At 40.5% G+C, this 27,949-nt stretch overlaps 1 protein-coding gene across 1 annotated transcript in view; it reads left to right on the top strand.

Annotated features, from left to right (window-relative positions):
* The window catches only part of UGGT1 (UDP-glucose glycoprotein glucosyltransferase 1), a 96,211-nt gene that overhangs the window by 45,212 nt on the left and 23,050 nt on the right, over positions 1–27,949 (top strand). Inside the window, 16 exon segments of the mRNA XM_027818659.3 lie at positions 1,182–1,301; positions 2,167–2,252; positions 2,700–2,835; positions 3,781–3,912; positions 6,471–6,635; positions 6,875–6,995; positions 7,823–7,921; positions 11,283–11,306; positions 11,843–11,937; positions 13,785–13,991; positions 15,006–15,137; positions 16,271–16,401; positions 19,156–19,251; positions 22,178–22,280; positions 24,817–24,896; positions 25,756–25,945. Coding sequence (XP_027674460.3) covers positions 1,182–1,301; positions 2,167–2,252; positions 2,700–2,835; positions 3,781–3,912; positions 6,471–6,635; positions 6,875–6,995; positions 7,823–7,921; positions 11,283–11,306; positions 11,843–11,937; positions 13,785–13,991; positions 15,006–15,137; positions 16,271–16,401; positions 19,156–19,251; positions 22,178–22,280; positions 24,817–24,896; positions 25,756–25,945 — 1,917 coding nt within the window.

Below are 27,949 nucleotides of genomic sequence, written 5' to 3'. Positions count from 1 at the left end.
TAGTGAGCCTGGCTCTTCTTCCTATTGACAACTTTCTGATGTTAATATTTTTTTTCATTTCTGAGAATTACCTCAGGTTGTAAGAAATTTAGATGAGAATGTTTTTAGACAGCTTCCCTCTCCTTCAGGGTAGATAGTGTCATTGCTGGTTGGATTCATTGTGATTTAACATAAATTTCAGTTTACTGCTGTAAAGATCTGTAACCCCTTCAAGCCCCTCAATAAATTAAGTGTTCTAAACTGCATGTAATTACTCTGATCTGTAACATCTTGAACATGTTCAGCAATAAAAGAGCAAACTTCCTGGAAACAAAAAATGTTTGGAATTCCTTTGAGAGTACTGTGCTTAGCTTCTTCACATTACTGGATTGTCTAAGAAAATATAAATTTGGTGGACGGAGACTGGCCAGCTAAGAAATGCTCTATAACTCCTAAGATGGTGCTCCTGTTACTGTACAGAGGCATAAGAAACAAGTGAAGGGAAATATTAGAGGCACTGTATATTTAGTAAGATTTTTGTTGCAGGAACTTAAATGGGAGACTAACCCAAGCTACGAAAACTAGCAAAAAGACAGATTGTGCATCACAAAGTGATGTGATGAAAAATGGATCGTCCAAAAATCACAGGGTTGATAGAGCCTCATTTTAATACCTGAGAAATGAGTTATACGCCATCATGTAGTAAAGAGTTTCCGGCCTTTGGTTAGGTAGTCTCTAGAATCAGAAATCATTAATATACTATTCACAGCTTTGTGCAGCACTATGGAGCAATATTAATTATATTTAACTTTTTGTTTTAAAAGATCAAAAACATCAAATACTTCTCTGCTGTTACTTTCCTTCAGGCTGGACCTTTATTGCTTTTTCTTTCACATTTGTGTTCCTCCCATTGTCATGTTTTTTGGATGAGGCCTTGCAGCATTGTATAGGAAAAAAATGGAAATGCTAAGAGGAGTGAAAATCTGAAATTGTGCATGGTAGAAGACATGGCAACAGTGGGGAAAACAGATTCATAATTTTACTTCTAACAGATCAAATTCAATTGGTGTTTTTCAGGCCTAATCAGATTTTATTAAACTAGAATGCTTAAATGCAATGTTTGTTTTACGTTATTTCAAATGTCTCACATTAACTAATTGCAGGTTTTATTAGTTTACCGAGCAATTATTTATTTTTCTTAGTGGATCAACAACCTTGAAATTGACAGCAGGTACAATTCCTGGCCTTCCAGTGTGCAGGAATTGCTGCGCCCCACCTTTCCTGGAGTAATCCGACAAATCAGAAAAAACTTCCACAACTTTGTAAGTAATAACCTGATTAGAAATAAAGTACACATTTTTAATAGTGAGGGAAATTTAAGCATTGGAACTACTTTCATACAAGTGTGGCGAATTCTCCATCACTTGAACATTTTAAACTGAGGCTGGGTGTTTTTCTAAGAGAAAAGCTCAAACTCAACCAAAAATTATGGGTTAGATGCACGAATCACTGGGTGAATTTCCTGTGCGTAAATTATGCATGAGGTTAGACTAGATGATCATAATGATCCCTTCGGATCTGAAAATCTATTAATTATTGTAACAATGCTTTTCTATGGATGGGGTGAGTATGAAGTTGTGTGCATGCCCGTTTCATGACCTGCTAATATTTGAGGTTGGGCTAATGAGGTTTCTTGAACTTATCATTGGAATATCACTTTGCCACATGTAAAAAGTTAAACTCACCTGGAACACCTTGCAGGATGACACTGGGCTGACACTCAGGAAAATCATGTTCAGTTCCCTGCTCTATCATAAACTTCATTTGAGACCCTAGGGAAATGGAGAGGGATAGCTCAGTGGTTTGAGCATTAGCCTGCTAAACCCAGGGTTGTGAGTTCAATCCTTGAGGGGGCCATTTAGGGATCTGGGGGGGAAAAAAAAATTGGGGATTGGCCCTGCTTTGAGCAGGGGGTTGGACTAGATGACCTCCTGAGATCCCTTCCAACCCTGAAATTCTATGATTCTATGAAATCACTGTCTGTTTGTGCCACAGTGGGTAAAATGTTGATAATAATACCTCTGCAGTGAAACATGAATAAACCTGTCCTCTTAACCATGACCCACTGTTTTGGCCTTCTAATGTAACAAACTCATGTAAATACTTTTATTTTGTAATTACCCAAAGGTTCTTATAGTGGATCCTTCCCATGAGAGTACAGCAGAATTGCTTAATGTGGCAGAGATGTTCTTCAGCAACCACATCCCATTGAGGTAATGCTACATTTTTATGGGAGGGCATTAGTTTAGCTTTTGTGGTTTTCATGATTATTACAAAGTGTTCATCATTAGCCACCTGAGATGTTGTACAAACTTTCAACAGTTAAAAGTGGCTCAGGAAAGCCAATCCCTCCAACAAAACAAAAGAAAACAGAGAAAGCAAGAAACAGCAGGAAAAAGGAGGGCAAAATGATCAAAACATGATTGACTCAAAGCCTTGAAGACATGAAGGGATTTGAGTGGGTGAACCCTGGGGAATGTTCTGTAGAGTCCCTGAACCAGAGTTATTCAAGTCTGCTTATTAACATACCTAGCAAGAACCCTTGCTTAAGATCTTTATAATCATTGGCTATTCTGCATTATTTGTTATGCAACTAAAATCTTCACTAAGATTTTATTTGCATTACAGGCTCATGTTCTTTGGGCTTGTTTTCTTTACAGGATTGGTCTGGTCTTTGTGGTTAATGACTTAGAAGACGTTGATGGGCTACAAGATGCTGGGGTTGCCCTTCTTAGAGCATTTAATTATGTTGCGCAAGAAGTGGATAATAATTATGCTTTCCAGACTGTTATATCTGTAAGTGTTCATAAATACATGTTTAATATCTGATGTATGAGAGAGACTGTCTATGTTCATGGGATAATAGGTAATAAGAGAAATCTGTGTTATTTCTGCAACTCTGAATCTCTAGTATCTGATGAAGTGCACTTCAAACGCTTTTTCTCTTTTAAAATGTTGTGGGTAAAATTTTTGATAATGAAAACAAGGATCAAATAGAATTGACAGCACTGTGCAAGTTTTCTGTGTCACCCTACCTCCCATTCCCTAGTTCTGCCCACGCATCTCAGTTCTAGCCTGCTATGTCACTTACTATTGTAGTTCTTGGCTTGTCTTTAGTAGAGACTGCCAATCCTGCCAGATAATTTTGTGATGGGTACTAGGATGAGAAAAGCAAACTCATTTTCACTTGCAGCTTACAGTGTTCAGTCATGTTATCTTAAAATGGTTACAAGATGCACAATTTTTTAATTCAGTTAAATTGCTAGTGGCTTGAAAACTTTGCTTTGTTCTTCCTCCGATTTGTTTTGATATACTAATGATTAGCTGCAAATCAAAGAAGTAATATCTAGCATGCTAAAAAAAGTGAAACAAAGGTGTTTTCTAATTTACAAGAGGAATGTCAACCTCCTAGATCATGGTTGTAAGCAAAAATCCTGGGACTATTCTGCAGAAAAACATGCGGCCCTTTTGATTTGGGAAATATCGAGGTTAGGGAATACAGCTATAGTCTTCTCAGCATAAGAACTCTTTTATATTGAGGCATGGCATAGGCTAATTTTCAAGACTAGCAATGTTTATCATTTGGCTTGTATTTGTATATAGTCTGTTATCACACACAATAACTAAGTTGCCATAAATGTTCTATATTAGAAGCTGGAATATAGCAGATACGTTATGTTTGGGAAGGAGAGGGAAAAATCAGTCATGGCTATAAATCTGCATTTGTATCCCCCTCCACAGATATATAACAAAGTAAAAACTGGCGATCAGCTGCAGGTTGAACATGTGGTTAGTGTTCTCGAGAAGCAGTATCCTTATGTAGAAGTGAACAGCATTCTGGGGATTGATTCTGTTTATGATCAAAACAGGAAGGTAAGAATTTTGTGAGATAAAGCATTGTTATCCTGGTAGTTCACTGTTTAATACACCATTTACCGAATATGATTTCAGCCAGTATATTGAGAGGGCAAATCCCACCCCTCCTTGTGCTGAGGCAGAGAGCCCTTCGGCAATCAAACTGGTGCTATTTCACTGTAGAGGGGCAAGATTTGAGGAGAAACCTGGCATGCTGAGGAACCCAGGTCTGGTGGGGCCTCCCTGTGTGCAGTAACTCTAGAAATTGGGGTAAGACTGAGAGGCTCTGCTGATATGTAGATCCTCTAGGCTTTCTTCCTCTACCCGAACAGGGAACACTAGGACCATGGAGGCTGCTTCAACCCATATTCTGGAATCTGGGTAGATTTCTTCCCCTATCCTATCCTGTAATGTGCTCTGATGGCTTATCTCAAGTAATTCATGCTGCATGCTGGGAAGATTGCCCTAAAACTAGTACATGGTATCAGCTAATCTCCATATTTGGGATGCCTCTTTGGGCAGGTTGGAATGGTGCTTTGAAAGTTCTTAGGCTTAAAGTAGAAGCATTGGGGAGGAAGGTGATAAAGGAAAGGAAGCCCCTACCCAGTTCCTATCTGAAACTTGAGTGCAGAGATGATGATAAATCAGGCTAGGGCATGAAACTGGGCTGCTCTTGTATCCCTATTGGACTGTGTGCTCCTGACCTATTGAACTTTTCCCCCCCTCCCATAAAATACTTAATTACTTGACTTGGATGTTCAAACAAAGCCCTTTTATGTACAAAAGGGTTAATCCCTGAAAGGTTTGGAGAGACAGAGAGAAAAAATGCTGAAGGGATCATTACGAGTGGTTTTACCTGATAATAGAGATTGTGGCCAAATGTTAAAAGTTGTGAGAGCCTCTGCTCAAAGGATACGATGTCCAACTTTTAACCTTAATCAGCCTGTTATAAAGGGATGAAACACTAAGATGGTTTTGGTAAATATCTGCTCTATCTGGCAATGCTGAGGGTATTGCATAGAGAAGATCCTATTTTGGGGAGTGACAGTGACATTTCGTGACCGTTCTCAGCGTACCCAGGCCTGAGTGTCACCTTGTTACTCACTTTGCTCCAGTGAGAGGGACGCTTGCTTATGCCTAACTGGGTGTCAGCTCCCTAACACCACCATCCTGTTAGCCACCCAAACAATCTCCTTTGAGCCTTACTTTGCCTTACAGGCTAACAAAATAGGTACATCCCATGCCCCTTAGAACTATTCCCCTGAAGTGTTTAGCGTCTTCTTCACAGGACACTCACAGTAATATTGGGTCTGCTGTCCTTAAGGGAACAGTGTACACACCAACTTGAATGATTCAGCTCAGCACTGAGATATTTATAGTGAAAATCACATACATTTATTAACAAAGGTTCAGGATACCAGAGAAAGGATAATGGAAACTAAAGGGTTACATATAAAATAAAACCGTAACATGATTTCTAGAGACTAACAGGTTAACCTTCTGTCCAAAGAAGTTTATCTCACCCCAAGTTTCAGCCAGGACAGCTTGTGATCCTGCTTTAATTAATGTAATCACACTTCTGATTACTACTTAGGTGCAGGATAAAGGTGTATCTTCCTTGCCTTCACCTTATATCCTCCAAAGTTTATCTGTAACCCAGTGTCACGGTAACCCCTTCTAGCTTATTGTCCACTGTGCTGCCTCCCTGTTGATTTCACATTCTTCCGCCGCCGCCCCCCCCCCCCCTTGACTTTGTATGTAAATTGGGCTTCTATTGTGTTGTCTTACAATCCTTAGTTTACATGTTGATAGAGACATGAATATACTGCCCTCATATTTCTGGCAAAAAACCTGTTTGTCATCTCTGCCTTGATACAGACTTTAGGCACACATTTTCAGTGTATACACACAGCTCCTTACATAGTATCTGTACTTACATTTCACAATAATATTAATGCCCAGCATGACCCTGGCTTTCATTTAAGACCACATGTGATATTCAGTTGTGAACCAGAATGTACATATCAGGATCAGGATATTCTTGGAACCCCCTTGCCAGTTGGTATTGAGGGGTTCTAAGGTCACAGTACTGAATTAGCTTTTAGATTACTAAATATAATAAAAATGAACCATAAGATGGTTACATGCAATGGAGAGACTTGTTGTCTTAACAATAAATACCTGCTAATTTGTTTTCATAGAATTGCGAAGAACTGTGTTTTTAAAAGGCTTTGCTCTGTCACATGTGTCATCACTGTTGAACTGATTTATACATGGACTTCATAGTGTGTGTGCTCTTCTTGTCATTAATTCTACATGAGATTTTGGCTCAAATGCACATATGTAACCATTTATATATAGCTTTTAAAATTCTGCCTTTTCTACCCTCATGCACAATAAATAATAAATTCCTGGTACTGGTTTAAGGAACAAGTGGTTGGCAAGTTGTTTTATTATTTGATGATATAAAGAAGTAAAGATTTCAGCGGAGTTAGAGTATGTTACAGTGAAGGCCATAATTCTTCTATGCAGTAATGAGATAATGTACTTATGTTTGTTCTTTCCTTTTATATCAGGAAGGCAGAGGGTACTATGAGCAGACAGGTGTGGGCCCTCTACCTATTGTGCTGTTTAATGGAATGCCTTTTCAAAAAGAGCAGCTGGATCCTGATGATCTAGAAACTGTAACAATGCAAAAAATCCTGGAAACCACCAGCCTCTTCCAGAGAGCTGTGTACTTGGTATGTGATGATTCTAAACTGGGATTTCAAGGGGAGACCTAGCTTTCTGAAAGCTGAAGTCAAGCAAGCGCCTTTTAAAAAAAAAAATAATAATAATAATAATAATAAAAAATCAATCTTAAAGCAAGATCACCAGCCATCTTAAGTCACATGATTACTTTGTTTTCAAGCTTTTTAATAAAAATGTGTCTGTAAAAACAGTAGCTTATGCAGCAGCTTTTCTTCCTTCTTTCCTTCAGGGTGAATTGTCCAGTGATCAAGATGTGGTTGAATATACCATGAACCAGCCTAATGTTGTTCCAAGAATCAACTCAAGGATCTTGATGTCTGACAGAGAGTACCTAGATCTAACTGCCATGAGTAAGGGACACTTTCAACTGCAATAAACCCCATCTGTATAAACATTTATTTACAAGAATTGGAATTTCCCAGTGGAATGCACAGTTTCAAAGTGTATTATCAATAGTATAAGAGGAGAGATTCCAGCCCACTTGGTGCTAAGGGAGTCAGGCTGTGCCCAGTAACAGCATAAACATTTATACCTGTGTCAGATTTTTCATAGTAGTTATGCATTTTCTATTTTTTTCCTTCTACCTTTTTTAGGGGAATTTAGTGACTCATAAAATTGAGACATTAACAGCACTAGCAAAAGCCAAGACTGATAGTCCTGTACTATGTGAGACAAATCAGTCAGTTCCGCTCTATCCTAAACCCCACTTGAACAGAAACTGATGAAGTCTCCTTGAAATACTTAGGATTTGCTATAGTACAGATTTCGGTGAAACTTCGCATGGTTAAAATATTAAACAGTTATACTCCATGCAGAAAGATTATGTAGACTAATAATACAGTTACAGATGCACATGTGTGATCTATCTTGAATGGTTTGGAGAGTAGTGGATTTTAAATACATATTTCTTTACACAGAGATGCAGTTGAATTGATTGGGACCTTGCACTACTGATTTCAGTTGAACTTTGCATCGTGAGAATGATATGTTGGTTTTGGTGTGTCTTGTAACAGTAACATTCATTGATATATTAGCCATAAACAGCAAAAACCAAATGCAAAAAGAGCGTCAAGATATTAGGGTAATGTGTGGCTTAAATATCAGTGAATGTTATAGATTTATTTATTCTAATGGTATCGTCAGTTTCTGCACCTAATATTTTATCTTTTTCCTGCAGATAACTTTTTTGTGGACGATTATGCTAGATTTACTGTCTTGAATTCCAAAGATAAAACAGCTGCTGTAGCCAATAGTATGACCTACTTAACAAAGAAAGGTAATAATCATGATAAAATATAAACTGAAATCTACTTCTGTGTTTGTGAAGCTCCTAATACAACTAAGTCTTGATCCTGATTGGTACCTCTGCGGCAGTTCAGCGATGTAAATTTTAATAACACAATCTACTTAGCCAGAGCTTTACAAACAGACTGCAAACACTTAAGGGCAGAAAAGCAATCTTATTGGAAGAGAGGATCTTTTCAGGGAAGGAAGAATAAGGAAACACTGGTGAGGAGGACATCAAAGGAAGGCCTTTTGTCAGAACTGCTTTGAAGGCAGGAAGAGGTTGAGGCTTGGCAGGAAATGGGACTGTCAGGCATGGGTAACAGCATAGTAGGTGCAAGCGAAGAGACTGTAAAAGATGAAGTGAGAGTAGTAAGGCAGAGAGCAGATTCAGAGACTAGGCAGTGAGTTGGTGGATTCTGTTAGAGGCCATCAGTTTCTCGAGGTTCCTGTATGGCCTTGCCACCGTACTAACGGAGCTCTTTGGTAAAGAGAATCAGTCACTAACATCCTTCTCAGATATATAGAATTACTTGCTCTCCTTTTTCCCTGGGTCTTCCTCTCCTGAACCACCTGTAACCTTCTATGATTAAGGCTGCAAGTTTGTCACGGAAGACTGCCTTTCTGTGACCTCCATGACTTCTGTAGTGGCTGGTGCGCCTGGCCTGGGGGCCACCTGAGCAGCTCGAGCAGCCCCTGGGCCAGTCGCACCAGCTGCTGCTGGGGCAGTCTTGGGCCACCGCACCTCCTCCCCCTTCCCACCCCCCTGCAGCAGCAGGAGTTTGGGTGGGGGGGGGGGGGAGAAGGTTGGGGAACGGGACGCGGGGAGGGTTCTGGACAGCGCTTACCTCGAGGGGACTCCCCAGAAGTGGCTCACTCCCTCAGCTCTTAGGTGGAGGTGTGGCCAGGCAGCTCTGCATGCTGCCTCTGCCTTGAGTGCCAGCTCCGTAGCTCCCATTGGCTGGGAACCATGGCCAATGGGAGCTACGGGGGTGGTGCCTGCAGGCAGAGGCAGCGCGCAGAGCTGCCTGGCCACGCCTTCACCTAGGAGCTGAGGGAGGGGGATGTTGCTGCTTCCAGGGAGATGTGGAGCCAGGTAGGGAGTCTGCCAGTCCCACCAACACCCCCTCTCCTCCTCCCCCCCCCTCCTCCCCCCCACACCTGCAGGGGTCCCAGGCTGTGTGCTGCCTCCCGCCCCCTCTCCAGCACCAGCAGGGGTCCCGGGCTGCCCCCCAGCACCCGCGGTGCCCCCGAGCCAGCACCTGGGCCACCCCTCCCCCAGCGCCCATAGCACTCCCAGGCTGCCCCCACCCAAGATTTAGTCAGGGGTATATAATACAGGTCATGGACAGGTCACAGGCCGTGAATTTTTGTTCACTGCCCATGACCTGTCCATGTGTTTTACTAAAAATACTCATGACTAAAATGTAGCCTTATCTATGATTGATTTTTGTCTCCTACCACCAAACTATTCTTACAGCAGCACTGTATTTCTGGTGTACTTATGCTAACATAGGCCCAATCCTGCGAAGTGCTGAGTACTCTCATCTCTACTAAAGTCAGATTTTGAAGGTGTGCTGACCAGAACTGAACACAGTATTCCAAGTGAAAACGTGCCACTCATTAGAAGGGCAATTAACCAATGGATCTAACTGCCATGTGAGATTCTTGAGTCAAACAGCCTAGATGAATATAGAAAAGGATTAGCTGTCCTTATGAAAATATATAATCTGCAGTTACATTGCCTAAAAGAAAAATGAACAAGGGATCAGGAGCCTCTGCTTTGTGACCTAAACTAAAGGATAGTTGCCTGAGCTTCAGAAGTTTGCGTAATTGTCCAGTAATCAGACTGACCATTTATCTGGTCTGATCTTGCAGTTCTTGCGCTTCGTGCATGAACTGCGTCATCAAATATTGTATTACTTATATTACAGTTGTAGTCAAAAACCCCTGTCAAGATTAGGACCTCATTGTGCCACATGATGTACAAACACACACAAACAGATATGGTCCCTGACATGAAAAGTTCATAATCAGCCCTTCATATGTTCCCATCTTAGCTATTTAAACTTCCTGACTCACCAATACTTGATTTTTTTTTATTTTATTTTTTCCCCCCCTTCCTATCTTTGGGACTACTCATGTTGTTCTTTAAGTGACTGTTTCTAGTTTCTCCTGACATTGTCCCCAGGCATTGCCTCCTTCCTGTAGTGCTGTAAATGTTTCCATCACTCCCTGTCCTCTGATTAGCCCTTTGTTCATGTACAGCCAATTAGAGCTGTTCCTTATTTTTCTTTGTAGCATTTAAAATAGACAATACATCTCCAAACTCTCATTTGAAAGTACCTTTTCTATTGTAGATCAGCACAGAAACGGACATTTCTGTGGAAAGTGGATGACAGCATGAATATTTACTAACGAGCTGGAGGACCAGTTGCCCCTTCACAGCTAGAATTTCTTTAGATACGTTTAGCTTCACCTAGTATCCACTTCCTGTTGTCTGCTGATCTCAGCCCCTAACTGGACGACTCCTTCTTATGGAGGCATGTTGTTTTTGAGCTGCCTCTGTTTAATTTACAGCTTTTGGCTTGCTGTATCTGATTACACAGAATAATGTGGCATGTTTCTTTTTCTAAATAGTGGAAAAGCCTAGGTTTTGCTGAATCACCAGTTAGTATTTTTCCCTCTGCAATGGTACTGAACTCATACTAAGGGTATCTACACAGCAGCTACGAGGGTGATTCCCAACTCAGGTAGACATGAAAGTGCTAGCTCTGCTTGAGTTAGCATGTTAAAAACATCAGCATAGCAGTGGGGGCATGGGTGGCAGCTCAGGCTAGTCACTTGAGTACAATCCCACCTGACCTCCTGGATGCATGCTCAGGCGGTTAGACTGAGCTGCCTCTCATTTTCATACTGCTGTTTTTAGCACTCTAACTTGAGCAGAGCTAGCATGTGTATGTCCAGCTGAGCTGGGAATTACCCTCACATCTGCTGTGTAGACGTTCCCTAAGTGAGACATAAAAGCAATAGCTGGCCACATCTAGATCATAATATGCTGCTGCTTGCAAAAATAGGAGTTTTGGCTCCAGTGCCTTCCTCAAATTCTGTAGTAAGGTCACTATTGGATATAATATTTTGCACTCATTTAAACAAAACAAAACCCAAGTCTTTATGTAGTGTTGCTGGCAAACAATGCTTGCTCATTTACTCTCAATTTTAGCAGCTGAGTAACATGATCCCTGCGTATACTATGCTATACAGCTAGCTCCTTGATACTCATGGCATTTGTTATAGAAATTAGTAATGACATTTACCTTTTATTCCATTCTTTCCTTTTTATTTGTGTCCAGGAATGTCCTCCAAGGAGATCTATGGTAACTCAAACTTTAGCACTTTCTCTTTCTTGGGTTATTACTTTAATATGTTTAGGTTCTTTGGGGACTTTCTGATATTTGTATAATGCTGGCCTAGAACCTGCAGGTAATCGAAAAACTGTCTGATGCATGTGTTTTATTTTTTTATAATATCTCTTTGTACAAAACTGATTCTGTAAGCTACCACTTAAAGAAGGGTGAAAAAAAGCATGTTTGTACCCTAGTGAGAAAGTATAGGTTACTTGCAGGTTCTTAGGTTCCTTTATAATTTTTAAATTTACCAAGTAGTCAAATAATAATTCAGTTTAGAAGCATAATGATGCATGTCCCTCCAATCTGTTAAGTAAGAAAATCAATAATAATACCACTTTTCGTGATACATATAATTATCACTGCTTAACTTATCTGCATCTTTCTTTATGGCCCTTTACTTTTGTCAAACCTCTGCACGTGTGCGTTTCGCAGTATAATGCCAATGTGATAATATTCAGAAGCTGCCTTTTTTCCCCAAGTGTTGCATTTTTATTCTTCTACAGATGATTCTTTTGTTAGACCAGTTACTTTTTGGATTGTTGGAGATTTTGATAAACCTTCTGGGAGACAATTGTTATATGATGCTATCAAACATCAGGTAGGTGGTAACATTTCAACTTAAAAGGTGAGGCAGTGTGCTTCAGTGGCTAGAGCACTGGACTGGGACTCCCTTCTCCTCTCTGTTCCAACATTTCCCCTTCTACCGTCTGTCTGTCTTTTCTGTCTATATTTTGAGCTTTTTGGTGGTAGGGACTCTCTCTTACCATACGTTTTGTATGGGGCCTAGCACAATGGGACATCCAATCGCAGTTGAGGCCTGTAGGCACTTACCCTAATACAAATAATAATGGACAGAGTTCAGGCTGACAGACCTAATATTAGAGTGACACTGCTGTGTTTTGACTTGAGCATGCATGTGAGCATTGTACCATAACCTCTGCTTTTTGTCTCTCATCTGCACCGATTGTAACAGAGGAATTTTTCTCTTCCAGTGTTTGGGACAAAATAATTCTTATGTATTTCAATGCAGTACCTGCTCACAAAATTAATTACACATTCAAATAAATATCAGAATTGTGTAATTGCTTCCTTTTTTTTTCTCTTTTTTTTCTTTGTCCCTTTCAATCTCTGGACATTAACCTGTACACTCCACAAAAAAACACACTTGAGAAATATGAATTTTGCTCAGAGTGCTACTTTGTCTCTCTCCAATTCCCTCCTCAGGCAAAAGCCTGAGTAAACAGATAAGCCTTACACCTTGCTCTGCAAGTCCTGAATTTTCTTTTTCAAGAGTGAGAAAAAAAATCAGTTCCTGCATTGTCACAATTGAGCGCTTTAACATAAATATTAAGAAACCTACCATTTTAACTAACTCAGACATGTTGCCAATACTCAGTAAGGGTTCTAGTTATGACTACATAGTAATTCAATACATGGGAATCAGGGTGGGGAGGTTTGTTATAGTTGTGGTGGGAATCGTGCCTTTGAATTTCTTGACTACTGTTCTCTTACTCTCTCAATACTGTTTCTGTATTAACTTAGATTTTGTATTTAATACTACATAGTTGTGGGTCACTTAATAAAACAGCATGGCCAATTTTCTTTCTTTAGCCATTTTAATTTTTCTGGCTTCTAAATAAGTTGCAAGTATCTGGCAAGTACTTTGAATTTCTGCAGCCACGCCACCTAAAGCTGGGATTTTGTCAGGTCTTGTCATGCTCAGGCTGGATCATTACTCTCTAAAAGAAAACAGATGCTGTGGGAAATGATGTTGATGATGTTGTTGCATAGGGGGTGCTGTTCCCTCTCAGTATTTGAACCAGTGCCATACAAGGGTGTCAGGTGGGCAGGCGTGGTGCCACCTGATATGCCAGCTTTAAGGTCTTGACCCCTTGGGCTCATTAATACCCTACAGTGCTTGTTGTAAAAGTAGAGTGTTAACTCCTGTTTATCCTGGCTAAATTTCAGCTTTAGTAACTACATTCTACCTACCTAAATTATCCTTTAAGAGTGGAAAATGTATTTTTCATGTTTTTGTCCAAAATAGTCATGTAGTATTGCCAGGTTTCATTCCTGCACTGGCTATACTTCAGTATAAAGCAAGGCAATAGTACAAATGTGTGGCAATTGGTTTGCACTGTGCTTTGGGATCTATTTAGTATTTGGATTGTAAGCTCTTTGTGGCAGGAACCTTGGCTTCATACTTCTCTAATATTCTAAGCATGCTGGTGCTATGCAAATAATAAATAAGTTAGCTTAAAGTCATTCATTATCATTAGTCCTGTTAGCTTTGAGCTGCTGACTACCTGATTTGGATTCAATATTTCCCATTAGGCAATACAGAACAGTTTTCTTTTGCTTTTTATTATAATGGATTTATCCCACTTATCTAAAAACAGACTAGAATTCTAAATGCGTTCTAACTAGCACTTTATTAAAACACAGAAATCCAGTAATCATGTCCGAATTAGCATGATTAATAACCCTAGTGAAGATCCAACCAACAAGAACACAGTCATCACCAGGGCCATATGGGCAGCTTTACAGACACAAACGTCAAACAGTGCCAAGAACTTCATCACTAAAATGGCTAAAGAAGAGACAGCAAAGGCACTGGAAGCAGGAGCTGACATCACAGAATTTGCGGTTGGTGTAAGTACTTGTGATGGCTTTTACCGGTGGTGGGATGCTTTGCTAGCTCTTCTGATGAACTTCTTAGTGTAAGTGCAGGTTGTAACTTTTGATGCAGTATGCTCACACAAAAATTCAAATTCTTGTCCTTAATGGGTTAATTTCACCAAACTCAGCATGGTTTCACAATTGAGAGAGAGGATTATTTACTTTATTTTTATGGCTTTGAAACCAGTGGGGTCTTGATTTTTAAAAAAATACTGTGCAAGTATTTTTCTATGCAAGTCTAGTAAAACATTGTTTAGATTTTCTTTTTTAAAAATTGCATCCCAAAAATGGTTTAGATCATTACATACAAGACAGAAAGCAAGAGTTAAAATTAAACCCTCCTATTATAAGGTCAGAAAGGACTGAGGAATGACAGTCCCACTGTTTTTCAATTTAATTACTTTGTGCATTTGTTAACCTATTTTGCATATTCAGTTTCCATTTTCAGTGCATATGAATTCTTCAGACAACAAAAGGGAAGAGAAAATATTAGAAGAATAAGAAAATATGATTTTTAGAACTGCAAAAATTAGCAATGGGGCTTCCAGGCAGGGTAGTACCTGAAACTATTGCTTTTTGAAATTAGCTACATTTCAGTTTGATGGTGTCACTTTAATAAGTACAGGAAAAGGAGAAAATGTTTTCAAATTAAACTTGAAAAAGTGATACCAAGTCATTAAGGATAAAGAAATTCATTATGACTATTCCAAGTAGCAGGACTGGCAGACAACAAGGCTTTCACATCAAAAGTGGTGAGACTGATTGTTTGAAAAGGACATAAAGAAGCCAGGGCTCAAACAGAGAACAGGAGAAAGGGAATAAAGAGAAAAAGGGTTTGTGGGCTATGTTGTAGCAAACTATGAAGAGGTTTGTAAAAACCTGATAAGACAGTTTAACAAGTAGTGTCCATCTATCACAGGGCATTTATGCAGAGTCTCTATTACGGTTCCCATTTCAGTGAGAATATGTTTTCTTTTTTTCTTTCAGGGCATGGATGTCAATACTTTTAAAGAGGCCTTTGAATCCCCCAAAGTGGATTTCATACTGTCTCATGCCATGTACTGCAGGGATGTTCTTAAGTTGCAGAAAGGACAGAGGGCAGTGATCAGCAATGGAAGGGTGAGCTCACTTCCCAGACTGGGAGACAGACATATTCAATATGTAGCAAATAAGGAAGACTTAAGTGACAATGGGGATCTAGGAATGCGACGTTGACTGTAGCCAAAGGTTGTTACCATCTGATGGCTCTTTGCGTGTGAAATTAGTGGCTGCTCTCAATACAGTTTCAACTGGACAAATGTCCAAGTAACAAAAATGTCAGTTTTGACTAGCACAACTTGAAGCACAAAGGCCTCTTACCCCAGAGAGGCTAACTCCAGTTCAAGGCTGAGGCAGATGCATTGGGCAGTGTGACAAAGTTGTGTTGCTACTGTCAGTGCCCAGAGCTCCGCATCCAGCACCTTCCACTATTCAACTTTTTAAATAAATCATTTCACTGTAAAATTCCACTCCAAACAATGAAACCCTTTTGTCCAAAGCAATTAATTTTTTTTTTCTCCTGACTTCAAACAACTGTAACAACAAACCAAAACAGGTGCCACTGAGCATTGTTTCTTTTCAGTGCTAACTACATTTCCTGTCATGTGGTCATACATTGTAAGTGTTTTATTCCTGTCATTGAGAATTCACTGGGCAACTCTAATAGATCTCAGAGTAGCCGCTGTGTTTGTCTGTATCCGCAAAAAGAAAAGGAGTACTTGTGGCACCTTAGACACTAACCAATTTATTAGAGCATAAGCTTTTGTGAGCTACAGCTCACTTCATCAGATGCATCCGATGAAGTGAGCTGTAGCTCACGAAAGCTTATGCTCAAATAAATTTGTTAGTCTCTAAGGGGCCACAACTACACCTTTTCTTTTCTCTAATAGAGCTGATGCTTGAGAAATGTGATTTGATAGTGTTCGCTGAACAGCGGGATTCTGGTCTGGAATTCCATTGCACCCTTGAGTTTGATCTACATAACATAATGCGTCTCAGTCTCCAAGTACTCAGTGGATGCTGTGAAAGTATATATTTTACATAACGACAGGTGTGATCTTCCACATTGCTGAGCACCCTTTGAGAGGTGATAAGTACCCTCAACTCCCATTATATTAATATGACTCGGGCACTTGGCACCTGCAGGACTGGGCCCAGAGTATGTATCTTTGAATTTTGTTTGCCTAATAAGTCTGACTCCATTTTCTTTATAGATTATTGGCCCATTAGAAAACAATGAGCTGTTCAATCAGGATGATTTCCACCTCCTAGAGAATATTATACTAAAGACATCCGGACAGAAAATCAAATCCCATATTCAGCAGTTGGGAGTAGAGGAAGATCTGTAAGTACATATGAACAGGAACTAAGTGGACTCGTTGAAAGCAGGGCTCATGTCAGTAACATGGCCTTCTGCAATGGGAAGAGGGGAGAGCAAGTAGACTTGCCTCGGTTTGTAGAAAGTGCACACTAGACTATAAATAAATAGTCATGTATTCATCTTGCCAATAATAAAATATTTAGAGGGGATAAGGGGAAAAAGACATTTTAAGTTGCTGTATTGAGTTGAATCCGCTTTGATGGCCTTCTGCAGCCCACACGCTCTCCTTCAGAAATAAATTATTGAAGTGACTGGAAAACCAAGAAACACGCTGTCTGTATCTGTGGTTTTCAACTTGTGGTCCGGGGAACCTGGGGGTCTGCGGACTAGGTCTAAGATTTTCAAAGTGGTACATACCTTCATTTAAAACTTTTTTTTTATAAGCTCTGCAAATGAAAAGGGTTGAAAACCACTGGTCTGTATCATTAAAATAAGCCTCTGTACAGCAAGCTTAATGGCATGGATGCCGAACATTGGTCTGTTAGTCATGGGGTTCAGGTTGTGGTCTCTTGGCTGGAGGAAAGGGGCTAGTATGGTAACTGTCATGCAGAATGGGAAGAAATATGAAGAGGAATAAGGGTGGCACCCCAAAAAAGAAAAGACTGAGGTGCTCTCTGCACTCACTCTTCTTTCAAGCCAGGTACAGTTAAAACCCAGCTTTAGCTCACTCTGACTACAGAACAGCTCCATGTGCTAAGTGGAGAAAACTTTTTAAATTGGAAGAAAATATGGTTGCTACTTCCTACTGTGGCCTATGATTAGAATGAAATCTCTTACATTTCTACACGCAACTCAACATATTGCTAAGGGCCTGGCAACACTTTTTTTTTCTGGGGAGGGGACAGGGCATATAAGATTAGATTTGAAAGTGTTTTAACCCACCTGCTCCTGGGTGCTTGGGTTTAACAGTATATGCAGATGTTGGATCACTACAATATTTACTTACAAACAGAGAAGGAGGAAGAAAATGGGAAAGAGAACATGCTATCAGGATGCCACAAAAAATACCTTTTGTGGACATACTGGGGTTCAGCTTATGTTTGCTGATTAGCCTTTAATATTTATTTGAGTATTACAGATCCAAAATCCATTTCCGTATCAATAACAGTGACTAAGCACATAAGCTTCTTTTAAAACTTCATTCTTAATTTATCAGCATTTCATGGTGAGACACAGGAGGAAAAAATGAATGGAGGAGGAAAAAAAGGGGTGGAGAGACACAGAGATCCTTATTATGGGTTTAACAAAATGTATTTTAAAAATCTAGTCATGTTCAAGTTCAAAGTAACCGATACAAGTTTCCAAAAGACACTGATTCCTGTACACTGCCATCTATTTACAGTTTGTTTGTAGAATCTCTTGAGTATCCTGTCCATTTAGCTTATACAGCCTGTAAAACTCCACCCCGCTTTCCTGTGATGACCTGCTACCTTTTAAAAGCCAGCAGCATGCATTTTTTTAACATAGTCAAACAGATTTTTAAGTGTAAAGACATTCACTATTATGGTGAGACCTTGCACACCACAATTCTATCAGAGTGAGTATTAACAGTGCCATAGATCCCTTTATACCCATAGCCAGTAGAAGGAAAGGGAGAAGGCTTAAGGTCTGCTCCAGGAAAGGGGCTGGGGGAAGGGAAGGAGGATATGGTTTGAACTTGTGCTGAATTTTGGGCACAGCAGAGCCAAGGTCCTAGCAGATGCAGGCCCAGCTTTGGACTGAGCTCTGGATTAGAAAACATGCCAGGATTTAGCAGATATGATAAGGTATATAGTTTTGCTACGAATGGCTTGCACAATTTGCTATAAACCCATGAGACTAGTAGTTAATTATGGGAAAAGCTGACAGATCCTTAACTATGGCATCAGTAGCTAGCACTGCTATACCATGCAACCCAATTTTTATTGTTTAGTGTTTCGTTTCTTGATATTTTGTTATGTTGTCAGAGAATTGGATCGTACAAAAGGTGTTTTTCTTTAATCTGGAAAATGTAAATGATATTTAAAATACTAGATTAAATATTCAGGGAATAATAAAAGGGAAGTAATTGTCAACAGTGAATTTATTTGTTAATTATGGCACCATGTTGCATTCAAATTTGCTCGATGCACAGGATTGCTTTCCAGTGCTCTAAAGAGAACTGTAGTTAAAAAAAAACAAAAAAAAAAAAAAAAAAAAAAAAAACCTTCTGGAACTGCCCAGAAGAGTGCTCTGCAAAGTTATGAGAGCTGGGTTCAATTAATCTCTTACTGGTCTGGCAGAGGCAGGAAGAGCTCTGGAGGCAGCATGTTCAGTCACTACAAATGCAATCTGATTTGCATTGCTCAGCAATTAACCCCTCTCATACATAATGGAGTGATTTTTTTTCCAGAGAGAGTCCACTGGTGATCATGCCTTAGATCTTCAGAAAAATCTTCAGAGTTACCTCAGAGAAATTGTGGGACCTCAGGGTGATGGGGGAAAAGGAGGATAATAGCTCCTATAATCTGGGTTAGATTTTAATTTCAGAAGTTTGCACCATTTTCACGCTGTTGTCTCAAAAATTGCACTACTGCACATATACATTAACAATAAAGGGGCTGTTCTTGCGAGGAGTAAAACATATAGTCCATGCATCTGAGATTAGAATCTGGGCCTCTTATTTTGTATATAATCTTCAGTAATACTGGGGGAAATACATAAATATTTCAGAGTACTTGAAACCCTTCTCTCTTCCAGTGCAAGTGACTTGGTAATGAAGGTGGATGCTCTTCTGTCTGCTCAGCCAAAAGGAGAGGCAAGGATTGAATATCAATTTTTTGAAGACCGATACAGGTATCGGGCTAATGTTAAATTCAGAGTACATTTGTTGACCTATGTATTTCTTCTTCCTTGTTGTTGATGTATATTAGCTCTATATCTTGTTAAACTTTGAATTGTCATTATCAACATCATGGCAAATCACACGTAGCCTCCTTGCAGGTTTATTTTTCTGTTGCTACACAGATGTAGCAATAGAATAGTCTCAGGACCCAGTAATGTTTCAGAGAAGTTTTGTGTCTCACAAAACTTAATAAAATAAAACATTTAATGAGAAATTGTTTGAGTGCAAGAACAAATGGCTAGTGCGCTTATCTACTTTGTCACTATTGTAATAATTGGGCTTACAAATTTGCCCTAATTGTAAGCTCAGTTATACAAAGTGAATAGAAGTTCATAAAATGTCACAATCTGTAACAAATATTGACGAGAAAAGGTGCATGTGGGTGACAGACTGAATTAGTACAAACAAAAGGACTTGTGGATGTAACTCAAGGACTGTATTAAGATCATGCTTCGTAAACAAGAAAAGAGTGGAACCAGAAATCAATGGACCTAACCTGTTGTGTCAGAAACTAGGCCTAATTGGTGGAAAAATGAGTGTTTGGGCCATTCTGCTCATCACTCCCTTCTGGGGCCCTTAAAAGAGAAGATTTAAAAAAAAAAAAAAAGAGAAGCTTCTCTGACAACTGCTGGCTGGGAGATGGGTGGACTGGGAGGAGCAAGCATTACCAACATGGCTGCCTCCCCATTGTGTCATTGGATCTGGGGTCTACTATAACACCATTGGGCCTTTGTCATCCTGATCCTGAGAGATGTCCTGACCAGACCAGGCCAAAGAAAGGTATCCAGATGACATTGTCACCTCCACCAGCTCTGAGACATTGGTTTCTGCTTTCTCCCCTTCATCCCCCACCCCTCCAAAAAAAAAACCACAAACCCATCCTCATGTCCTTTTCTTCCTCACAAGACCATATATTTTATAACACTGCCGTAAACCTGTGTGGCCAAAAAGGCAGTTTTAAAGCAATGCCCTGAACAGCCCAATGCAGGTACAAGTTTGCCCAGTCTCAGAGTGGCTAATAAGACCATATGCTTTTCCAGCAGTGCAGTTGCAAGTGAAAGTCAACACCAGCAATAAAGTCTGCATTTTCTGTCGTTCCCTCTCATGTATGTTTGTTTTGTCATGTAGGAAAAGGGATCAGACTTCTTAATGCTTCTTTCTGGCCTTAGAATCTATGGTGATAAGCTAATCTGACCTTCTGTATAACACAGGCTAGAGAGCATCCCCAAAATTATTCTTAGAGCAGATCTTTTTAGAAAAACATTCAGTTTTTATTTGAAAATTGTCAGTGATGGAGAATCCACCACAACCCTTGGTAGATTGTTCCAGGACTTCAATAGCAATAGCAAAAACAACAGCTCCACCCTATTTTAGCTAACTTTTTCCGTGTCCCCCCAAAAGGGACACTTACTATCATCTAAGACAGGGGTCTCCAAACTTTATGAGACGAGGGCCATATTAGATTTTTGAAGGGGCTTTGCGGGCCGAAGCGACTGTGAAAGAAATTATAATATGCAAAATGGTTAAAAAAACAACGCTACTGTGTCAGTATTGCATTAAATTCTAAATCAGGCTCCCCTTTTTGGGTCTGCTCTGCCCTGTGCCTGCTCCCTTCTCCTTGTGCCTGCTAGACATGCCTGCTCTGCTGCAGAAAATGACAAAGGATTGAAAGTTTGGCTGTACTTGGGTAAGAGAAGCTCCAGGTTCCCATTGTTGGTTGGGACCGTTTGGTTCTATTAGTGCTGAAGTTAAATTATAACCATTATGAAATTGTTAATTTCCATCTTCTGTACCTCATTTATTGGTGATGTAATTAAGCATCTGGCTTGTATTTTTACTCTAAGGCAGGGGTCCGTGCCTGCTCGGCTGCAGCAGCAACTCTCCCCTAAGTTGGCTCCCCTTTTGGGGGGACACTGGCTCCCGGGGGCACTCACCCCTCCACACTGCTCAGCTGAGCTATTCCCTTCCCCCCCACAACCCATGCGACCTGCTTCTGGCAGCCCATCCCCCTGCCTGCTCTGTGTGCCTACTCAGCTGGAGCCTGCTTCTCCCGGTACCTGCTCGGCTGCAGCAACGACTCTCCCCTAAGTTGGCTCCCCTTTTGGGGGGGACACTGGCTCCCAGAGTTACTCACCCCTCTGCACAGCTCAGCTGTGCTGCCACCCCATGTGAGCTGCTGCCAGCGGCCCTTCCCCCTGCCTGCTCGCTTGCCTATTCAGCTGTTCGCTTCTCCCCTGTTGGTTGGAGGGCCAGAAAAATGGAAGCCCCGGGCCGGATCCGGCTGCGGGCCATAGTTTGGAGACTCCTGATCTAGGAAATGGTCAAACAAAGGCTTTTCCTTCTGAAGACCCTCTACAACTAGAGGGAAAGGGAAGAAGGGATATTGTTAAGACAAAAGGCTCACTTAAAAGCATTTGAAATGTAGACTATTAACTGTTTTTTCCTTCTCTTCTGTATCTTTAATAAAAGGTAAAACTTTTAATGGTGTATTTGCCATGGGACTAAGCAGGGTCAGGTCTCTGTATACCAAACCTTATTTAAAATTGTTTAGTGTTGGACCATGACAGTCATGTTAACACCTTTGATTCTTTGGGCCAATTTATTCCATCAAAATTAATACATCAGCACCCAACCTATAGATCCTTAGGCTGTTTGGCCCCAGTTCAGGAATGTACTTAAATACATGCATAACTATACTTAAGTATGTGTGAGTAGTCCCATTAAGCACCTTCCTGAATTAGGAATTTGCTGGGGTTTTCACCCACATTATTTGGGATTCTAAGAGCAGAGGGGGTTGTTTATCCATAAATCTGTTTGTTTAAAATGGCTTTTTTAATTCTTGATTTTTTTGTCCTCTTCTCTTTTCTTTTTGTTTAGTGCAGTTAAACTGAGACCAAAGGAGGGAGAGACCTACTTTGATGTGGTGGCTATTGTTGATCCGGCTACCAGAGATGCTCAAAGACTTGCTCCATTACTTATGGTATATATAAAGCATTGTAATGCATTAATCAGCAGTTAAAAGACAGTAAAATAGTTTAAAACTTATAATATAGTTTGTTCTGTAGCTATGGATTGTTTCTCTTTTCCCTTAAATGGATGGTGGATAGGAATCGTGTAATGGCCTGTTGAAGCCTACAGCACAGTAAAAAAGCATTTGAGAAATTTACGGGTATCATGAGAGAGAGACAAGATTAGGTTGTTGGTATGAGAAAAGCTTCAATTATGTGAAGTGCAGAGCGTTTGTTAGTCATGTTGGCATGTAATGTTTGATGCTCCTTGACATCTCTTGTTAGTAAAATTATTACTTATTTGAAATCTCATCTTGCGTTTGAAAAAATAGAATGAACAGAGTTGAAAATCATAGTAGTGGGATTATTAATTAAACTGGAGATAAAGTAATGATCAATTTCTCAGAAGGGCTGTGGGCTTTGCAAAATTAAAGTGCTTTGAATTCATGGATTGGAAGGCTCTCTAGAAATACAAAGCATTGAATTGTTAAAATAAAATACTTCATCTCTAATAATTAGATCACGAGGCTATTTCTTTCATGTGAAGACTGGTTTTAAAACATTAAAGTCTAACATCAAAAATTTAGAGCATGTCCATATTACAGAGCCTATGCTGGCATAGCCCCCTAGTGGCCATGTAGCATAGGAGTTCTTCTAGCAGAGTAAACCACTTGCCCAAACAACATTAGCTAAGCTGATAGAGGCACTCTTCTATTGTCACAGTTTCATCTACACTGAGGTTTTTGTCAGTATAGCTGTGTCAGCTAGAGGCTGTGACTCACACGCCTAGCCAACATAGCAATACTGGCAAAACTTGTAGTGTAGACCAGGCCTTAGGCTATGTGTACACTACTAATATAGTAATACTGGTATACAAAGCGCTCCTAGTGTGGACTGGCAAAGCTGAGCTTTGTATTGGTACAGTAAAACTATCCCCATGAGCAAAACAAACTATACTAGTTAAAGTGCAGCTTTGCCTGAATAGCTGTCTACACTACAGTCTTCTGCTGGCACGGCTATGTCACTCAGGGATTACCCATCTTTACGCCCCTGACTAACATAGCTATGCCAGCGGAAGACTAGTGTAGACGTTGTCCTAGATTACTCCATATTTTACAGTGTTTTTCCGTATTGACATGGATAAAATTAGACTCACATCTCACATATTTCTGAGAGATTCATTTGGATAGAATATATCAGATAACGAACTTCAGCATGTCAGTGAAATGCTAATTATAGTATACTATGTAATAAATAATTAAAAAGGCATGGTAAGAACAGGGCCAGATTAACACGGGCTTTAGGGGCTGCAGCCCAGGGTCTGGGGCTAAGGGGGGCCCTGCAAAAATAAATCCATAATTATATAGAATTCTCCAACCCGTTGATTGCGATCGACTGGTCGATCCTCTGCCAGTCGATTGTGATCTCCGGGCCGCTAAAAGTCCAGTGGCGCAGCATGGCTCATGCAGGCTGCCTGCATGCCATGGCCCCACACGGCTCCCGGAAGCTGCCAGCTGCTGGCACATCTCTGTGGCACCTGGCGGGGCAGGAGGCAGCTCCGCACGCTGCTCCCACCCCCAGCACTGTCCCCACAGCTGGCCAATGTGAGTTGCCGGGGTGACACTTGCGGGCATGGGTAGCGCATGGAGACACACTGTTCCCCTCCCCACAGGGGCATGCAGAGACTTGCCAGCAGCTGGCCACTTCCGGGAGCAGTGTGGGGCCACGGCATGCAGGCAGGCAGCCTGCCCTGACCCCTGCTGCACCGCCGGCCAGGAGCCACCTGTGATAAGCACCTCCCAGCCGGAGCCTACACCTCACACCCTCTCCTGCACCCCCAACCCCCTCCCCCAGGTCAGAATCCCCTCTTGCACCAAACTCCGTCCCAGAGTCCACACCCCTCATCTGCACCCCAACACTCTGTCCCAGCCTGGAGCCCCCTCCTGCACCCAAACTCCCTCCCAGAAAGAAACTAATATAACAGCTGTTCTAAGGTAAGAAATAGGCTATTTTGAATTAACTTAACTATATTCTACATGTTTTAAGACTGAAATATAACCACAGAATGACTTTGTTAATTAAAAGGCAAGTTTAGTATAGTGTTAATAGCCTCAATGCCATAATTGTGATCATTTTGTTTTAAATTAGGAAAAAGACTTGTATACAGGGGCCACACAAAATCTAATAGCCCCAGGCCCACAGGAGAGTTAATTCGGCCCTGAGTAAGGCCACTCTCAAATGATTTTTCATTGGATCATTTTATACAAGTTCAGTTCCACAGAAAATATTTTTGAGGGAGAATCTGTCCGCATCTTGTCTACTACTTAGAATATCCCCAAAGTCCTATTTAAAATCATGGTACAGCAAGTAACTAATTCACTTCACCAATTCAATCAAATAAAATGTGTGGTAGGCAGATCCTTAATGCTCATTAAGGCCTAATCTGCAAAAACAGTACTCGTCTCTCTAGTAGGAATTTTAGGGTATATGTGTCTCTCATATTTTTAGGTTTTGAACCAACTGATAAACATGAATCTAAGAATTTTTATGAACTGCCAGTCCAAACTTTCTGACATGCCTCTGAAAAGGTAAGGAATACTATGTTGGGGGAAAACACCTTAATGTAAGCAGCAGTGTTAAAAACATTTGAGGATCATTTACAGGAGATAAACATGCAATTCTGAAGTAAGAAAAGGCCCCTGAGGGCAACAGTTCTGTTCATGGCAACTTTGGAGGTTTCAGAATTCCTTTTCGTTCCACAATGGAATAAAAACTAACTCTTTTGAATGTTTTCGCAGAACCAGAGTTGTGCTGAAATGTTCTCTTTGGGATCGAAGGGTGTGTGTGTGTGTATCTGTCTGTCTGTGTCTAGAAACTGGTGGGTACGGCACTGGCATGGGATTTGGGAGATCCAGCTTCAGTTTCCTGCTCTCCCTGATTCAGAGCAGAGTTTTGACCATTCTGAACTGGGCAGAGCAGGGACCTGAACATGGATTTCTCGCATCCCACTGTCCTAACCACTAGCCTATAGAATCAGAGTATCTCTCCTGTCTCATCCCCTCCCCTCCCCTCCCCCATGAAACCTTTATCAAAATCAGTATGTCTAGGCATATTTGCCCACTTCAGTCTCTGTCATCTCTGTTGTGACTTTAACTACAGCGATTCAAATGCAATATTAAGATATTGTAGCTACTCCATAGAGACACTTCAGAATTTAATTTGAGTCTAGATCTTCTGGTAAAGTAAAATATTTAATTAGTCAAGATGAAATTTGATCTATGTTAAGTGTGATTTCTTAAGCAAAGAGCCTATACATAGAAGGGAACACAAGTCCAGTAATGGGCTTTCAGAGGCTCTGAGACTATCCTTTGGAAAGATGACTGTCAGTGAGAGTTAAAAGGCATGAAACATGGCAGCCAGATATTCTATTTCCTTTTGCAATTTCAGCTTTTATCGCTACGTTTTGGAGCCTGAGATTTCTTTCACAGCAGACGACAACTTTGCTCCTGGTCCAATTGCCAAATTCTTGGATATGCCTCAGACTCCACTGTTCACTCTGAACCTAAACACCCCTGAGAGCTGGATGGTGGAGTCTGTCAGAACTCCATATGACCTTGATAACATTTATTTAGAGGAGGTAAGAGACTTCAGCATTTCCTATTTGTTTAGTGTGCTTGTATATGATTTTTCTGGGGCTCATCTTTGGAATTTGGAAGCTCAAAACAATGCAGTGCTCTAGACAGATGAGGGGAATGCCACATTTACACATTCTAGGCTTCCTGCAGGTTCCACAGAAAAAACTGCATCACATTTATACAGCATTTCATAGAAATGGTCCTGAACTAGAAAAGAAGAAAAATTATTATGGGGCTCCAAACTTTTTATTTTTTAATTCTTTTTAAATAAATGAGTTTTTCTGATGCTCCATATAGTGTCTTGAATTTTTAAAAAAATCATTTGTTCAAAATTTAAGGGTTTTTCAACTCCGGTTCGTTCAAGGGATTTTTTGTGTAGGCCTGAGAATATCACCTCAAATGTTCAGGCCCACCCACCACCTCCTCCCCTTTCTCTCTGAACACACACTTGTCTGCGGTCTGCTCCCTGTTCATTTTCAGTTCTGCTGCTGCTGTTACTGGTAGATACCCACTTTCAGGGGCTGGGGTAGAGCATGCACCACCACCAAATAGATAAACAGACAACATACAAAAGAAACTGGAAAATAAATGTTCTCTTATCTTTCCTTTATAGTAACCTTAGGAGTGAGTTGTCATAATAATAGGTCCACCATTTTCAGATGGAAATGAGATTTTTCAATTTGATGGTGATCCTTTAAAACTTTATATGCTATCAGAGAAATCTGGAAGGGGGGGCGTTATAAAAAGAAACGAGGAAAGAAGTGAAATCAAAAGAGGACTCCACATTTAATCCAAGAACACTGATAGTAAAATAAAGGAAGTATATCTGTCTGTACGGTCACTGGTTGGCATTTAGAAAAGCTTTATGGCATGGAGTGAATAAACCAATTACTGTTGGCAGACACGACTTTCCGGCTTGCTAGTCTAATAACTGACATTAGCTAATTAGGTCCTAGATACTAGTGCTGGGGTCTCATTACCTGCATTATAAGGTATATCACATTCACCTACACTAAACTTAGAAAATTGTGAAGTGATGTAAAGTGAACAACTCTTTCTTGCTTCAGAGTGCAAGCTAGTAACCCTAAGTAGGTGTGAAAATATCATTTTCCCCCCCTTGGATTAAGCCATTGCACTGTTGACGAGAAACAATTAGATTTTATTTTTTTAAAAAAAATTGTTTGTGTATCTAGTGTACGTGCAAGATGCCAGATTGAATGCCCTGGAGGCTGAAGTCCTCTATTTATCCACAGAACAGGTTTGGCATGGGCAATGGCAGTGCAAGCTTCCCCACCAATGTGCCTCAACCCTGACCTGGAGGAACCACCTCTAGAGGTGAGAGGGTAGTTCAGTCTCCAGAACCATTGAGTCCTTGAGTCTGCTGAGGTTGTCAACAGTAGTGCCAACTTAGAGGGTGGCTTTTGTGATATGGACTTCTGTCCACTGCAAAGTGGAGCAAGACTGCCAAAATCACTTCAGATAGGGACATCAAAAGCTAACAGTTGGTAATAACTTTTGGCCACTGCCAACCTGGATTACATTTAGACTGAAAATCTTTATAACCTATTACCAATTCATCTTTATTTTTGCCTCCCTCTAATGTATCTGGTAACATCCAGTGCCAGATGCAATACAATGCATTAGATAGACCAATGGTTGGCTCTATCATCAATGATCCTGTACTAATTGTAAAGCAAATTGTATTTGTATCACTGTTAATTTATTGTCTTAAACAATTAAATTATAAATGGGCAACTAAAGGGACAATACTAATAATTTTAGACCTCTAAATTTATTTTACCAATTGTATTTTCCTTTTCTGTGCCTGAACACATGGAAAGATTCTGAATGTATCGGAGACTTTTCTAATCTAATCACCATCCCAAATCACTAAACAATACTGGCAGTGTTTTTGTATGTGAGATCTCTGAGATGCAGATCACTGAAGCTAACAATTAAACTGAGCATTCTGGAGCAGTAGGGAGGTTGGACCATCTCACAAAATA

This window comes from Chelonia mydas, chromosome 9, assembly GCF_015237465.2.
Source record: "Chelonia mydas isolate rCheMyd1 chromosome 9, rCheMyd1.pri.v2, whole genome shotgun sequence".
NCBI classification, from domain to species: domain Eukaryota; kingdom Metazoa; phylum Chordata; order Testudines; family Cheloniidae; genus Chelonia; species Chelonia mydas.
The sequence above is the reverse complement of the archived record's forward strand: the minus strand, read 5'-3'. Positions and strand labels throughout refer to the sequence as shown.